Source organism: Suricata suricatta, chromosome 3, assembly GCF_006229205.1.
Source record: "Suricata suricatta isolate VVHF042 chromosome 3, meerkat_22Aug2017_6uvM2_HiC, whole genome shotgun sequence".
Lineage (NCBI taxonomy): Eukaryota > Metazoa > Chordata > Mammalia > Carnivora > Herpestidae > Suricata > Suricata suricatta.
In genome coordinates, this window is record NC_043702.1 from 6,682,226 (window position 1) to 6,699,639 (window position 17,414).

At 47.9% G+C, this 17,414-nt stretch overlaps 1 protein-coding gene across 1 annotated transcript in view; it reads right to left on the bottom strand.

The window, feature by feature from the left end:
• Nucleotides 1-405: 405 nt before the first annotated feature.
• EFHD1 (EF-hand domain family member D1) overlaps nt 406-17,414 on the bottom strand; it is a 41,150-nt gene continuing 24,141 nt past the window's right edge. The window contains exons 4-5 of the mRNA XM_029932865.1: nt 10,617-10,751; nt 406-1,674 (exon numbers count right to left, since the gene is read on the bottom strand). Coding sequence (XP_029788725.1) covers nt 1,540-1,674; nt 10,617-10,751 — 270 coding nt within the window. The 3' untranslated portion in view covers nt 406-1,539. The remainder of the gene's footprint in view (nt 1,675-10,616; nt 10,752-17,414) is intronic.

The window sequence follows — 17,414 nt, forward strand, 5'->3', positions numbered from 1 at the left end:
ATGGGCAAGGGGCATTGGGGAGGACACTTGTGGGATGAGCCCTGGGGGTTATATGTAGGGGGATGGGCCACTGGGTTCTACTCCTGAAATCATTATAGCATATACGCTAAATGACTTGGATGTAGGGGCGCCTGGGTGGCTCAGTCGATTAAGTGGCCAACTTCGGCTCAGGTCACGATCTCGTGGTTCATGGGTTCAAGCCCTGCATCAGGCTCTGTGCTGACAGCTGAGAGCCTGGAGCCTGCTTCCGATTCTGTGTCTCCCTCTCTCTCTGACTCTCCCTCACTGATGCTCTGTTTCTCTTGGTCTCAATAATAAATAAAACATTAAAAAATTAAAATAACTTGAATGCAAATTAAAAAATAAATAAGTAAATTAAAAAAAAAGACCAGAAGCACACGGATATGATGGCAAAGTCCATTCGCAGTTTATTGGAAAAAAGAGGCAGTTGTGAAGTAGAAATGCAGACATTTTCCTTGTAAAGACAGAGTTACAAAAGAGAAGTAATAAATACAATGTTGGGAATTCTTTAAACAAAAACATACAAGAAACCCCTGGTATTTGTGAGCAATCCCAAGAACACACAACACATAAGTGTGTGCTGGGGGGTGAGAACAGCTTCACCCCAACATCTTGGAGCAGAAGTTGGAAACTGGCCAGATGAAGACTGTCATGACTTTCATGACTTTGAAAGGCTCTGGATTTGTCCCTTGGGAATGCAGGGGTCTACGGTAATTTGCATAGAAGGAATTAATAGGGGTTCTTCTAGGCATGAATATCACTTCTGATTATTCTCTCATTCTTGCGGGTAAGTGGCAGGGTATTTAAGAGGAGGAGGAAATGAGAAGACACAAATGAAGGGGGTGAAGAGGGTGGGCCCAGGGGGTGATGCTCAGTGGACAGGACAAAGGTGACAGGAAGGAACAGGACTTCCTATCTGTCCCCTATTTCGCCATCTCATCGAAGAGGGGGAGGGCAGTGGTCCAGCCTGGCTGGCCTTGAAGCTCATGGTCATCAGAGCACGGAAGATACCAACCTGCAGAATCAGGCTCAGAGTGAAAGCAGGGAAGGGGAACAGGAGCGGAAGAGGAGGGGGACCCCACGGGGAGAGGTGCGAAGAAGGGGAGAATTCCCGGGAAAATGGGCAACATTAACGTCAGAATCCTCCAGGGACTATCTCCCCTGGAGGGCCATCAAAGAGAGAAACGTCTGCACAGATCAACACTCTTTGATGTGAAAGGCAAAGGGACCAGGAGAAAGTACAAGTTGCGGAGTAGAGGCTCCGATCTGGCTACAGAGGAAAGAGGGAGGGAAAGAGAAGGGGGCGCAGTAGGCTCATCCCGGGACCCTTGGGAGGGGCTTCCACAGAGGGATGAGAGCCACCCCCTGCCACTCCATGAGGCAAGGAGTTTGCTTTACGTGGTGGAGGTGGAGGCCCGTTGGGGGGTGGGGGGGAGAGCAGCAGGGGTGAGGGTGCCCGGCCAGCTCTCTTGGGCGCGTCTGTGAGGCACTGTGTGGATGGAAGTCAAGGCTGCCCGACTATGTGCTGAAAGCAGCTTTGAGCTCCTGGAAGGCTGCCTGGCGGAGTCTCCTCTTCTCCTCCTCCTGCTTCCTCTCGTCTTGCTCCGCTTTTAGCTCGGCTTCAAACTTACTGGCACAGGACAAAGCTTGGACCTGTGAGAAACAGCAAAAATGAACCAACAGGCTGAGGGAGGGGAGGAGACACCTGGAGACAGAGCACCCATCTGACAGAACTCAGCTGGCGGGAGCGGTGCGACGGGAACCTGGTCCTGCTGCAGGGCAGGACCCCCGCCCCTGAGAACCAATTCCCTTCCTTCGCCACTGTGTTCTAAGCCCCTGGGGCTGGTCTTCTTCTTTTCCAGGATATTCTTTAACATGCCCGCCTATGACCCACTTCTACGTTCAACCCTTAATTTCACAATAGTATCTTTTTTTCTAGGGGGAGAAAACAAAGACAAAACCAAAATGAACTCCCTGCTGGGATTCTGATTGCAATCACTTGGATCTACCCGTGGCAAAAGGCTACCTTTACAATAGATCATTCTGAATTTATTTCCAAATATGACATGGTTTTTTTGATGCTGTGAAAGGGATTTAGGGCCATTTTTTTAAAATCTAGTTTGTCTTTAGGAAGACCGTATCAGACGAATCCATCTTAGAATCCTCTCTTCTAGAAGTGGTTCCTCCCCTTCCTCCCCCCAGTGTCTCATCAATTTGGTAAAAGTCCCAGACACATTGGGTGTGCACACTATTTTAATCAGGACTGCCAAATTCCTCTCCAAAGTAGCTGTCCCAGTTTACACCCCCACCACCATGGAATGTGAGTTCTCGTCTCCCCACAGCCTCCCCAAGGCGTCCCAGTAACCTTTTACCTGTTTGCCACTCTGATAGGAAAAAAAAAAAGAGAGAGAGAGAGAGAAAGAAAAAAACCCCCACAAAAAACCTGCCACCTTCTTTTATTTCCTCTTTGGTAAATTACCCATTTCACTGGGGTTTGTCACTTTGCCATTCCTCACATAATTTAGGCATTGTCCCTTGTTATATATTTTTCGGTTATTCTTACTTACTCTTTTGATTGTCTTTTAACTTCAAGGTATCTTGGGCCAGGTGAGTCTTTTTATTTTTTTATTTTTTTTATGTCTTTTATTTATTTTTGAGAGACAGAGAGAGACAGCGCGAGCAGGGGAGGGTCAGAGAGAGAGGGAGACACAGACTCCGAAGCAGGTTCCAGGCCCTGAGCTAGCTGTCAGCACAGAGCCCGATGCGGGGCTCGAACCCACAAATGTGAGATCTGATCTGAGCCGAAGCCGGAGGCCCAACCGACTGAGCCACCCAGGCACCCCTCTCTCCCTATCTTTTAATTTATTTTTGAGAGAGAAACAGAGTGCAAGCAGGGACAGGACACAGAGAGAGGGAGACAGAGAATCCAAAGCAGGCTCCATGCTGTCAGTGCAGAGCCTGATGTGAGACTCGAACCCTGAGCTGAAGTTGGAGGCTCAACCGACTGAGCCACCCCATGACTTTCGTCTCTTATGTCATGTGTAAGGTCTTCTATACCCCAGGGCTCCAAAACCATTTTCCTCTCACACTTTCCTGGTTTTATTTTCCCATTCAGCTCTTAAAGTCCCGTACATTGTATTTTAGTGAAGGAATATATATCATTTAAATGATTTCACTTCATTTTCCTAAGTGGACAGCCAATTGTTCCAATATCTTTTCTCGAATAGCCCATTATGTTCCCACTGACTGGAAAGTTATCTTGTTCATGCACTAAATCCCCACGTGAAGGAGACCTGTTTGTACTATTTTCTATCCCGCTCCACTGACGGACCTGTTCACTCCTGTCACCGCTTTAGAATGCTTTGATATTTATGAGAAAGTATTCTTTCATTATGCCGACCAAGCACATTCTTCTCATATTTTAAGTGTCTTGTGATGAATATTAAACTTCACCAAATGTTTTGAGATGTCTCACTGAAATGACCACATTTTTTATATCTGATACCTATGAGATTTTTATTTATTTAAGTTTGTTTTGAGAGAGAGTGCACACAGGAGGGGCTGAGAGAGAGACAGAGAGAGGATCCCAACCAGGCTCCCCACTGACAGTGGGAAACCCAGACACAGGGCTGGATCCCATGAACCAGGAGATCACGACCTGATCTGAAACCCAAGAGTTGGACGCTTAACAGAGGGGGCCACCCAGGGGCCCCTATGAGATTTTTAAAAATAATCCCTGGAGTCTTAACATAAATTTCAAATTTTTAAAAATTTTTTAAAATGTTTTTTTTTTAAAATACAGAGAGTCAGAGCATGAGAGGGGAAGGGGCAGAGAGACAGGGAGACACAGAATCTGAAACAGGCTCCAGACTCTGAGTTGTCAGCACAGAGCACAACGTGGGGCGTGAACCCACGAACATGAGATTATGACTTGAGCCGAAGCCGGAGGCTTAACTGACTGAGCCACCCAGGCGCCCCGATATAATTTTTTTCTGATGTGTTTTTACTTGATTGTTATCAGAATCATGACAGCTTTACAGAATGATTGTGATACAATCCTTTCCAATATGTTTGAACTAATTTGTGACACTGAAAAAAAAAAAAGAACAGTGAAGAATTAATCCCTAAATCCCCAAGGGGGGTGGGGGGAGAAGGGTTGGAGTTAACCCTTTACATGTCTTTACAATTCATCACATTTCCTACTTCTCTCAAATTTATAGAAAAGCATTCCATCTCCTTACGTGTTTAAATGATTTTAAATTGAGGTGTTAAACCTCTCACAATTTTTAAGTAGCGTGTTCTTGGATTCAACCTCTTTTCTCCAGGTCTCCTTTTCCCTGTCACAAGCTTCCACATTTGGGTGCTTCTGTCTCGGGTTCACTCAATCACCTCTCTGCCATGTTGTGGCTAAGATTTGCCATCTCCTACCATGCTCTTTATTCAGACCATTCTGGTTTATTTTTAAAAAAAAATTTTTTAACATTTATTTATTTCTGAGAGACAGAGAGACAGAGTGTGAGCAGGAGAGGGGCAGAGAGAGGAAGACACAGAATCTGAGCTGTCAGCCCAGAGCCTGATGCGGGGCTCGAACTCACAAACCGTGAGATCATAACCTGAGCTGAAGTCGGACACTCAACTGACTGAGCCATCAAGGCGCCCCATCTGTTCTGGTTTTCAATCCATTACATCCTGTGTACTAAAATGCAGGTTCTCACACCTCAGTGAAAAAATTAGAACATCCCTTTCCTAAATTTTCCCTGCACTGCACAGGGTCCATTTCTGAGCACAGGCCACCTCTAGAAAAGTATGTTTTACTCTTTCCGGATCAGAATCCTTACAAGGAGGGACAAGGAAATTAGGTTTTCCAAATTTCACTGGTATTTCTTAGGCACGTGAAGCTCTGCTGAATTCTCGCCTACATCACAGTCACACCAGAGGACGGATTTAAGTGCCCAGAGCAGGGCCCGCCTCATGCGGACTCAGCACCCTCTGTCCCCTGCCTTGCGCTGCAAGTGTGGACCTCAGGTCCCGTGGTCTACCCTGGACTCCTCTCCTCCTCACCTTTTTTTCCTTGTCTTGTTTTCTTCAGGAATTTTATGAGATGGTCGTTAAATATTAAGAGTTAAATTATATAAATCTATAATTAAATGATATTAGAAGCAAAAGTAATAAATACTAAAAAGTCATTGCTTCCTAATTATCTTGCTACATTTTACCCTCTGTGCTTTGGAGATTGTCTGTTTCTAAGGTAGAAATCCTATACGATAAGATGCTGTGAATCTTCCCAAATCCACATTCAGCAATATCCTCTTGGAAACTTGAAAGCAAGTGGTGGGGGTTTTACACCTTAGAAACCAACAAATGCTACAAACTAGGGCTTGATTTATTGTTTCACTGACTACCTTTTCCTAAGAAAGTGTTGGGAAATGTTAAAAATGCAAATTAAGCTGAAAATGTGTAGTGTCTGTAGCTTTTGCATTATGAATATCTCCAAAGAAATTCAGGGAATAGTCTTCCAATATTTGAAAACCTATTGTCAAAGTCAGCAGGGGAGTTGCTCACATCATTGAAGAACGAATGAAGTTCTGACATCTGTCCCTTTACTTTTGCTTTTTTAAAAATAATTTTTAATGTTTATTTATTACTGAGAGAGAGAGAGCAGGGGAAGGGCAGAGAGAGGGACACCCAGAATCCGAACTGGGCTCCAGGCTCCAAGCTGCCAGCACAGAGCCCCACATGGGGCCTGAACCTAGGAATCATGAGATCATGACTGAATGAGCCACCCAGGCACTTCTTTTTTCTTTAATGTTTATTTTTGAGAGAGCGAGCGAGCAGAGGAGGGGAAGAAAGAGACACACACACACAGAGAATCCCAAGCAGGCTCCGTGCTGCCAAAGTGGAGCCCGACTCAGGACTCGAACTCATGAACCACCGAGGTCATGACCTGAGCTGAAGTCAGACACTTAACCAACTGAGCCACCCAGGTGCCCCTCCCTTTGCTTTTTCTTTTAAATTAACTTAATATCAACCAACATTCAGATCGGAACTAGATTCTTTTGTCGGTCACAACGGTAGGCTAGTGACAGATACGGATCCCAGAAAAACATCAAGGAGCTGTTCGTAGAGAATCAATAGACTGTGGAATTTACAACAGAAGTGATGGATACTTTATCATTTGTAAATTGTGTGCTACCTATCCTTTACAACGTTTACATTTATAATAAACCCATGCATATATGTATACACACACTAACCAACAATCCACCGTCTAAGCCTCAATGTCCCCCCCAACCTCCCCCTAGAGTGTGCGTGTGAGCCCTGGATAGGCCATGAACCTGGGACCAACCTGCTCACCACTCCTGGCCAGGCCAGAGCAGGAGGGGCCCTGGCAACTCCCTCACTTGGGGTTCCTGTTCTGCCCTAGAAAATTCTACCGCTTCCCTTGATTCTTGCCCATCGCCCCACTCTGTCTTCATGCTTCCTTCTGTGTGGACCACTTCCCTGTGACCTAAAAACATACCAGGATCTGTCTTCTCTAGGTTAAAAAAAAAAACAAACCCTAAAGTTCTTTCCTGACCCCAAGCTACCATCCCCAATTTGTCCAGGCCTCCTTGGCCAGCATCTAGACAGAAAAGTCAGCCATCACGGCTCTTTCTCCCCACCGCCCACCTACCTTGCACCCTAGGGCCAAATGGCCATCACAGGGAAGCTGGTCTCTCAAAAGTCTCCACTTGCCAGACCCCAGACCCCCATTCTGGCCTCATCTGACTTCATCTCGTCTTGAAATTGCTTCTGTCCTCCAAATTGTATCTTCTCCATGGCTCCCTTGTATCTTCAGTTCCTTCCTTCCCCACAGCCCAGTCACCATTATGTTCTACCATTGGCCACTCAACTCAAATTCTCGAGTCCCTACTTGAATCTTGCGAAGGTGGCGCCTGTGGCCTTCACAGTCTGGCGTCCAGGAAGCATTCGCTTCCTCCCTTCTCTCTTCCTCTGAGACCTGCCCCTGGTGCGTGGCCCAACGGTCTGGGGAGACCGGGCCTACCAGGGTCTCCAGGAGGGAGCCGATCAGGGTAACGCCATTCCAGCCCTTCCCTTCGCTCAGTTCAGCAACGGACGGGTGTGGAAGAGGTCATTCCATGACCCTCAATATCAAGTGTTCCCATCCTCCCTAGTAGCAGTCACAGCGGGGCACACAGATCTCTAGGAAGAAAGGCATTTTGTATTCTCCCGTGCGGCCAGGAGTGGCCGAGTTCTGTCCAGCAGGTCATTCCATCTGCACAACTAGCATTGTGCCTTCAAATGAAAGGCCACGCCATCCCCTTCCTCAAACCATTCCCATGGGGGAAGGGGGTGAGGGAAGGAGTCCCTGCCTTGATTTTTCACACATCATCAAGCCCTCTCTACACAGCTCCACAAACCTTGTGGCATTTTCCTCTCCACCTCCAAGCAAGCGGTCAAAACCCTGAGAATACTAGTGAGTCTGGGATTCATTACCAGCTCCCCACAGCCCCACGGTCACCATCCTCGAGGGGCCCACAGTTGCCTCCAGACATTGCTGGAAGGAAACCTCCCTGACTCCAGCTGCTCCCAGAAGTCGGTCCCCGGCGCCCAGTGCCAGGTCATGTCCAAGCCCTCTGAGCGCCACCAGGGCCGGCAGCCACTCTTCTCACCCCTGGCTATCCACTGCAAACGCCTGCTGAGCTCTCTCTGCTCCGGGCCCTACCCTGGAAAATCTCAGGGTGGTGTGGGTGGGGCCCGAGAAGCTGGTGCGCAGGGAATTCTGGTGGTTAGCAGGCTGGGGAGGCCTGACCCGCAGGGGAGCCCAGAGCGCCCTGTGCAGCCTCATCCGGGGTGGATGGGGGCCAGCCTCCAAACACTCTTTACCCTCCAGGCCTCGGAGGCGTTGCTCTGGCTGTTCCCACGGCAGGGAATGCCCTCCCTTCCTTGATTACAAGGTGAATCCTCATTCATCTGTGAACATCTGTCGCAAATGTCAGCTCCTTTATGGCCCTCTCCGAAATCCGAGCGATGATTCCCTACATTCGTCATTTGTGCAAACGTTTACTGCAGGCCATTATGTGCCAGGCTCTGTAATTACAAAGATAACACACCTACTCCGCCTTTGAGTCTGGGTTGAGGAGGCAGCCATACCACAAGTTCAAAAACTTTACGTTGTTATGCTTTTAATCTTTTCTCCTTATAAAAATAAGGCACACACATTATAAAACATTCCAAAACTGTAAAATCATAAGTCCCTCAGACGTAACTATTACTAGCACTTTGGTATGTAATTACCCAGGTTGCATTTAATATTTAATAAAATTGAGTTTCATTGAAAAAACTTTTTAATGTTTATTATTTGTTTTTGAGAGAGAGAGAGAGAGAGAGAGAGAGAGAGAGACAGTGCGAGCAGGGGAGGGGCAGAGAGAGACACACAAACAGAATCTGAAGCAGGCCGCAGGTTCTGAGCATCAGCACAGAGCCTAATATGGGGCTTGAACTCACGAACTGTGAGACCATGACCGGAGCCATGGTCAGACACTTAACTGACTGAGCCACCCAGGCAGCCCATCAAAACTGCGTTTCAAACATAATGTCTGGGACCCTTGGATGGATCAATCAGTTAAGTGTCTGGCTCTTAACTTCAGCTCAGGTCATGATCTCATGGTTCATGACTTCTCGCCTCGTGTGCGGCTCTGTGCTGTCGGCTCAGAGCCTGGAGCCTGCTTCGGATTCTGTGTCTCCTTCGCTCTCTGCCCCTCCCCAACTCATGCTCTGTCTCTCTCTGTCTCAAAAATAAATAAAACATTATATTAAAAAAAACTGACTATACATCTATGTTTTATTTGCATGAGTGCCTCTGTGAGATAAAATGCTATCGGCAGAATCCCAGAGGTGAACAATATGAAGTTAACAGCTAGCTCTGAACTGCTCTCCAAAAAGCTAGGATAAGTTGTACTCTTACCAAAGGTGCCTGAGAAGGTCTTGAACAGATAAGCAGGCTCCAGGCTCCGAGCAGTCAACACAGAGCCCGACGCAGGGCTTGAACTCATGAACCCTGACCTGAGATCATGACCTGAGCTGAAGTCCGACACTTAACCAGCTGCCAGAGCCACTCAGGCGCCCCTGTGCAGACTTTAATAAGAGCATTTGGTATGTTGTCCTATAGGAGTGGGCTGCAAAGTGTCATGCTAAACTTGGGTCTCAATCTTAGCCCCCTCCCCAAAGTATCACAACAGATCCAAGTGTTGGCTCAGGGGACGAGATGGAGGGCACTCATCCCCCCTGAAGTAACCTATCCCTCTTCTCGAGTCTCTCCCTGTCAAGGCTGAGAGCCTGTCTTCCTCACTAGACTGTGTGTGTCCTGGGGAGGGCGCACGTTTTGTCTATGACGTCCCTGTAAAGGAGTTGTAGTTTTAGAGCTAATGTGCAGGGCAGTGCCAGAGCCGGCTGGATCAACGTGCAGTCGTGAAGGAAGGGCCAAACCCCATCCAGCTGGACAGAGATGCTGGTGTGGAAGGCACGAGGACTTTGGCCGCTCCCGGGGGTTATCAGACGATGGACCACAGGAAGACTGCCCGTGTTAGGAGTCCACCATGATTCGCAGTTTATATATTGACAGAAAGATGACTGCACCTGTCTGTAAATGGCATCATAGAGAAGTAAGAAGAGCGTCCTGTTCAGAGGCCAGCGTGGCCGAGATGTGTGGCCGGGGACACCTTGTCTCTGGGCAAACTCCTAGAAGAAGCCAACACTCCCCTAGAGGCTGGCTTCTATCTGGAATGCTCGGGACCCCAACAGTCCACACCACGTATCGAGTGCCAGGTGCTTGCCAAGCACTTTACATACGTGAACTCATGCACTCCTCACGGCAGTGCTATTACTGCCTCCGTTGTACAGATGAGCAAACTGGGGCACAGCGCAAGGCAGCGGAGGAGGCGGAATCGGAACCCAGGCGGCTGCCCGCTGCCCTCCTCTGCTCTGGTGGACAGCGGTGCGGAGGGCTCTCTGATTTCTCTCTCTGCAGGTGGGCTCTGGGGAGGTGAACACGACAGCACCCAGCTAGGGGGCAGCGTCTCCATACATGGTGACGACTCCGTGGACGTGTGAATGAATGGAAGCACCCAGCAGGGCTCCGGGGCCAGGCACTGGAGATCGCTTCCCAGCTCCCAACCCCCGTCAGCGGGGCAAACACCGGCTCATCCTGGAGCAGGCGGCCGAGGGGCCCCTGTGCACGTCCTCACACACAGGTGTCTAAGACGCCAACGGGGAGGCATCTGCTCAAGTAATTCAGCCATGGCCCGGGGTAGCGAGGGGCTCCTTAGGCAAGTCCGGCCAAGAGCTGATCTGGGAACATCGTACCAGGAAACCATGTGAATCAGAAACCAGGATGGAACACGCCGACCGTTTGACTGTTTTTCCCTTTTGCTTTTAATTTTCAGATCGTGCGCGGACACGCTCATTCCCCTTCGATCACGCATGACAGGCAGACTAACTAAGCTATGGCTGCTCTGATTATTCTGAGTGAACGAGGTAGTCACTGTGGGGTCACGTGTCCGGTAGAGTGAAGGGAGAGAGAAGCAGGCACCTACCTTGGCTTCAAAGAAGTCCTTGGCACCTTTCACGCCCTCCTGGGCCACGTCGATCTCGGAGAGCTTTGCCAGTGCCATCAGGCCGCTGTCTTCCTGCAGCTCCCCTGCTGCGGCCTTGTGGAAGATGAGCAGGAACTGTAGGGAAGGGTTGGTTCGAGTCCAGGTCAACCTCACTGAGACTTACGTGGTCCCCTCCAGCCCAAGGGAAAGTCATACCCGCCGAGCCTACGGAAACGGTGCAAATATGTGCGTGCGGCCAACTAGTTTTTCCCTTATCACACTGTCAGAAATAAGCACATGCATTGGGGCACCTGGGTGGCTCAGTCGGTTAGGCGTCCGACTTTGGCTCAGGTCATGATCTCGTGGATTCGAACCCCACATTGGGCTCTGTGCAGACAGCTCAGAGCCTGAAGCCTTTTTCAGACTCTGTGTCTCCCTCTCTCTGCCCCTCCCCCACTCATGCTCTGTTTCTCTCTTTATCAATAATTTAAAAAAACATAAAAAATTTTAAAACAATTAAAAAAAAAAGAAAGAAGTATATGCTCATTTCCCACAGGAATGTAGGGAAATGGTTACCTTCATATCCAGTGGAAGGGAATGTAAATCAATTCGAATTCTTTGGAGGGCACTTTGGAAATATTTACCAAAAATGAAATGCTTCCAACCATTAATTCCACTGCTGGGCATCTGTCCCTCAAAAACATTTGCACAATAGTTTAAGAAGCATTGTCTATAAAAGCAAAAAACACTGTCCATGTCCTAGGTTATGGCCACGGAAGAAAAAAAATCCAATAAACCCATATGCGTTATTTCTTAAAACTAAAACTAAATAATTGCCAATGTTTTTAGTCATCCATATTTTCTGTTTGGATCCCCTTTTTGCACTAGATTATTTACTCTTCTTAGTGTTTTTCTTTCTTTTAAAGATTTTGTTTGTTTATTTATTTATTTTTAATGTTTACTTATTTCTGAGAGAGACACAGTACGAGCAGGGGAGGGACAGAGAGAGAGAGACAGGGAGACACAGAATCTGACGCAGGCTCCAGGCTCTGAGCTGTCAGCACAGTGGCCAATGCGGGGTTCAAACTCACGAACAGTGAGATCATGACCTAAGCCAAAGTTGGGACCCTTATCTGACTGAACCACCCTGGTGACCCTAAAGATTGTATTTTTTAAAGTAACCTCTATACCCAGCGTGGGGCTTGAACTCATGACCCGAGATCAAGAGTTGCATGTTCTACTGACTCTCCCAAATGTTTTCTAACAGATCTTTACAGAATTGGTATGTTTCAAATAATTATGCTGTAACTTGCATTTTAATCGTGTTTATGATCCTTTTTGACTTTCAAAAACTATATATATTATTTTTAAGGGACAGAGAGACAGAGAGCAGAGTGTGAGAGAGGGAGACAGAGTGCTAGGCAGGCTCTTTGCTCTGAGCTGTCAGTACAGAGCCCGACACAGGGCTTGACCTCACAAACTGTATATAAATGATCAGTCTTTTTCTTCTCTCTCACTAGTGCACCGTGTTATGCTTAGAAAAACATTTCTTGCCCTCAAGGTTACAGAAATAATCACCTATGTTTTCGTCTGTTGCTTTTATGACTCCTTTTTTGTTAAACATGTAAATATTTAATCTCTGAAATTTATTCTGATCTATCCTGTGAGGGTAATCATTAACCCTATTTTCTTCCAAATGGCTAGTCAGCAATCTCCATGCCATTTATTTAATAATCCATCCTTTTCCTGCAGTTTCCAAATGTGGCCTAAATGCATTCTTTTTTTTTTTTAATGTTTTTTATTTATTTTTGAGAGACAGAAAGAGACAGCATGAGCAGAGGAGGGTCAGAGAGAGAGGGAGACACAGAATCTGAAGCAGGCTCCAGGCTCTGGGCTAGCTGTCAGCACAGAGCCCGACGCGGGGCTCGAACCCACGAACGTGAGATCATGACCTGAACCGAAGCCGGACACTTAACTGACTGAGCCACCCAGGCGGCCCATGTTCATCTTTAAAGCCAATTTGTAACATGGCCTCCACAGGATGTATTTTTAAATAAACAAGCCAAGCTGAAATGGCAGGTCCCCCCACCCTCCAGACCTTCTCCCCCAAAGCAATTTTAGGGGTTTTGCTTCTCTAAGGAATTTTGGTGAATTTGTTCTCAAACAACTGCTGTGCAAACTTCCAGAATTTATTTTTCCAGGTCAGCCCAGAAAGGAGCTTCTCCAGGTTTTTAGGTGCTGCGTGTGTCTAGAGGGGAAGTCTGAGTTTTCAAGGTATTTTTCATGACCATCCCCTCTAAAGAATGGCTTCCCCGAGGGAAAAGAACATGACCTAAAGTAGACCAAGAGGTCAGACAACTTCGAAGGGCTTTCCAAATTCCAACCTGGGTATCTTTTCCTGCCAAGACTCTTAATCCCTAGAGGGAAGTGTGTTTCATTAAGTGAAAAGTCTCAGCCTCTGCCACCAACACCACTGCCCCAAATGCCTTGCTAACGAACCCTTTCTTTGTAAGTCTTGCTTCAGGGCTCCTGACTCCACTCTGGACGTTGCCCAACGCAAAGCAAGGGATGAGGCAAGAGGCTCAAAGATTCACAGCTGTGGGGAGGCTGCCGCTCAGCTTGGCTCTGCAGAAATGCCACGTTCGTCCACCTGCAGCTTCAAACTCTCTCACTAGAGGCCGGCAGAGACTCAGTTTCCTGCTGCTTCCCTGGGCCAGGATCCTGGCTCCCAGTCTTGGAAAACAAGCCTACTGGGATGAGGCTCCCAATAGGAAGCAGCGCACTGGGGTTTGGGGGGACGGTCGTGGCCGTGGTCAGACTCTCATGGAAGAGAATGTGGCACCAAAGACACCAGCACTTGCCCACGTGAGCCGTGTGCACAGGGCGGGAGTGAAACCACCCTTACAATATTGGCCGTGTTACAGAACACGTCCCCTCCCCCACTTTTTGTTCCTTAAGGCAAATACAAAACAGGTGGCCCTTCGCCCAGTGAGGGCAGCTCAGGAAAGATGGGGCACCACCCCCCAGCCTAGCAGCCAGGCAAGTGACCCATTTCTCGCATATCTACTGGTGTTTCCAGAAGGGCTGAAAGTACTCCTCATGAATCTGTGCTCGCTCTCACTCTGCCGGCCCACAGATCACCAAGGGCAGCCCAGTCGTAACTTAGGGGTCTCTCCCTAGCCAGTTGAAGGGGAAAAAAATCCAACCCTATCTGAAAATATTCAGCCTTCCATAAAGCATGCCATGCATTCCCATTTCATGTCATTACAATCACCAACTCCTGAATGACAATTTCTCCAACTGGCCAGCCTTGTTTGTCTTCCTATTTATAGTCCACAAAGGCTGGTATGTTGTGGGGAGTTGGAAAGTATCCTAGCTGTGACTCTGAGCAGAGAGGGGAGGGGGGAGAGGAGAAGCAGAAAACAAAGAAACAGAGAACTAACAAAGCTAAAAAAAAAAAAAAAAAGAAAAAAGAAAAGAAAAAAGCAATTTCAGACACAAGCTATCCAATGCTTCTGGTAAATTTAAAGAAGTTTTTCTTATAAATATATTTTTTTAATTTTTTAAACGTTTGTTTATTTTTGAGAGAGAGACAGAGTACGAGCAGGGGAGGGGCAGAGAGAGATAAGGAGACACAGAATCCGAAGCAGGTTCCAGGCTCTGAGCTGTCAGCACGGAGCCCGATGTGGGGCTCAAACCCACGGACTATGAGATCATGACCTGAGCCGAAGCCAAGAGTTGGATGCGTAACTGACTGAGCCACCCAGGCGCCCCAAATTTAAAGAAATTTAAAAAAAATTTAAGTAAATCCTACCCCTAACGTGGGGCTCAAACTCAAGACCCTGAGATCAAGAGTCCCATGCGCTACTGACTGAGCCAGCCAGGTGCCCCTCAATTTAAAGAAATGTTTAATTTCATGTCTCTGGGGATGTGAACACCCCCATGTATTAGTTAGCACTCTAAGATTGCAAGTGACAGAAACAGACTCGTTGGCTTAAGCGAAAAGGAGGTATTTGTTCTATAAAAAGGATGTCCCAGGGTGCCTGCCTGGCTCCATCTGTGGAGGGTACAACGCTTGATCTCAGGGTTGTGAGTTTGAGCCTCAGGTTGGGTGTATCGATTACTTAAAAAGAAAGAAAAAAAAAAAGGACATCCCAAGGGCAAAATGCGGAGCCCAGAAGAGGCCTGGGGCTGGGAGAGACCAGGCCCTCAGGACTAGAAGCAAGATCCTCTCTGAAGCTCGCAAGGCCGCCCCCACATGGACTTATTCTTGCAGGAACAGCCACCTGCAGAACCAACTCACAGTACTTCACCCCAGTTTCAAATTTCCAGGATGGGGGGGCGCCTGAATGGGTCTGTCAGATGAGCGTCCAACTTTGATTTTCGGCTCAGGTCATGATTTCACGGTTCATGAGTTCGAGCCCCGCTTCAGGCTCAGTGCTGACTGCATGGAGCCTGCTTGAGATTCTCTCTCTCCCTCTCTCTCTTCCCTTCCCTGTGTGTGCCCCCTCTCTTTCTCAAACAAATACATACATAAATAAACATTAAAATGGGAACCTACAGCTCCCAGTACTGACAAGTTTCCAGTAAACCTGTCACCCAACCTTTATACAAAACCACTGCAAATCTGGCCTTGTAGCAATTCTTCTTTGAGACAGATGTAAGGGAACCAGAGAGGAATACAAGAAAAAGAGAGGAGGCTATTACTGCTTCTCAGACTGTCACTGGAGGAGAAGGAGGCCGTGAGTACCTAGGATCTAACTCCACATTGCTACAGTTACAGGGATAGAATCACTAACCCTACTCGTTACATTGTCTACGTTTCTTCTCTGGTCATGAAAAACGGCTACATAATCACTCTGCAGTTTCACATAAGCCCTTTCCTAACACACCCCGAATGTGCTCGTGCATGCACTATTTTCATAATTGGAAAAGAAATGGTCTAAAAGAAAGATCAATTGCTTTGTACACGTTGGGGGTGGGGAGGCACGGGGGGAGGGGGGCGAGTAAAAGTAGCAAGCCTGTGCTTAATGGAGACATACCTCTGTACCAAAGGGCTTAGATGTGGATGTGACTTGCTTTTTTTTTTTTTTTTTTTTAAATTAATCCAAAGAGAGAGAAAGGAAACACAAAGCTCCTACTGTAGAAGAAGGCAGTGTTGTGGATCTGGCAACCTGGCCCCCATGAGATGATGAAGTTGGGAGTGTTGACGAGGGTGCCCTGTGGCACGTGACTTGGACCGAGCCCATCACAGGACCCTGACCGTAAGGACTGGTCTGGGAGGTGGGCACATGTCCCTTGTAGGGCCCATCAGAAGAAGCCTTCTGAGACTCGTGTGACCCCTGCTATACGGGGGCAACGCAACCTGGAGCTGCTGGCAGCCGCCTTGGCAGGCGTCAGGGACCACACACAGCGGGGAAGGAGAAGGGGACACAGAAGCAAGCCCCGGTCACAGTGACAATAGGACAGGAGGGGCTCCTGGCTGGCTTACTCAGTGGAGTGACTCTTGATCTCGAGGTTGTGAGTTTTACCCCCATGTTGGGTGTAGAGATTACTTAAAATTAAAATCTTCAGGGGCGCTTGGGTGGCTCAGTCGGTTAAACGTACGGCTTTGACTCAGGTCATGACCTCGAGGTTCGTGAGTTCAAGCCCCATGTCGGGCTCTGTCCTGACAGCTCAGAGCCTGGAGCCTGCTTCCAATTCTGTGTCTCCCTCTCTCTCTGCCCCTTCCCCCTTGTGCTCTCTCTCCCTTTCTCAAAAAAAAAAAAAAAACATAAAAAAATAAAAAAATATATAGCTACGATGAGTAAGATGCTGCATTACTGTGCCTGGCGCCTCCCAGACGTGTGAGCCAATGGCGGTTTGCTCTGTTCTTGTTTCACTTAGCTAACATTCTCTGTTGGCCTGTGTTTGAGACTTCTATGTGACACGGGCATGGGAAGAGACAAGGCCAGCTTCATCTTGGCTGGGGAGGGACTCACCGCTGCCAGGTCAGCCACAGGGACCTCAGGAGGGATGTCCCAGGGTCCTATCTAGCCTGGAGAGATGACTTGGCCAAAGCTCTCCCCATTGAAAACCAGGACACCAGAAGGCCACTGTTTCTGGAATAACCGAGGAAGAGAGGACAGGGCTCTTTATTCCCAGCCCCCAGGGGCCCAGCTGACAGGACAGGACGGCAGCAGCTGGGCTAATGCTCTGAGCTTCTAGCCCAAGTGTTGGCCCCAAACTGTTCAAACGCCAGGGCACACTGACACGTCTAGAGCCCTTATAATAAAACTCAAGTACATAAGGCATGAAACCCTTCCCTGTGGGGCCACGTCCTTGCCTTGCAAGAAACCCAATGGCCTTGAGACCCCCCTCCAGATAGAAATGGCCTTAAGTCACCAAAGTTCTCACATGTTTAAAGAGCAGACTTTGAATCCACTTGCATTGTCTAGAACAGTATCTACACACACAAAATTTTGCCCGCAATTTTAGGGATTCAAAGGCCAAAAAAGCCCGTACTTGGATGGTTATGGGGAGGAGGAGAGATCCATGACCACAGAGTAAAGCCCTTTGTTTAATTGCATTTTTACTATTTTTTAAAAGTTTTTTTTTAAACTTTATTTATTTTTGAGAGAGAGAAAGAGTGCATGTGCACAAGCAGGAAGGGGGCAGAGAGAGAGAGAGAGAGAGAGAGAGAGAGAGAGAGAGAGAGAGAGAGAAAGAAAGAGAGAGAATCCCAAGCAGGCTCCGTGCTCAGTGCAGAGCCCGGCACAGGGCTTGAATTCACGATCCGTGAGATCATGACCTGAGCCA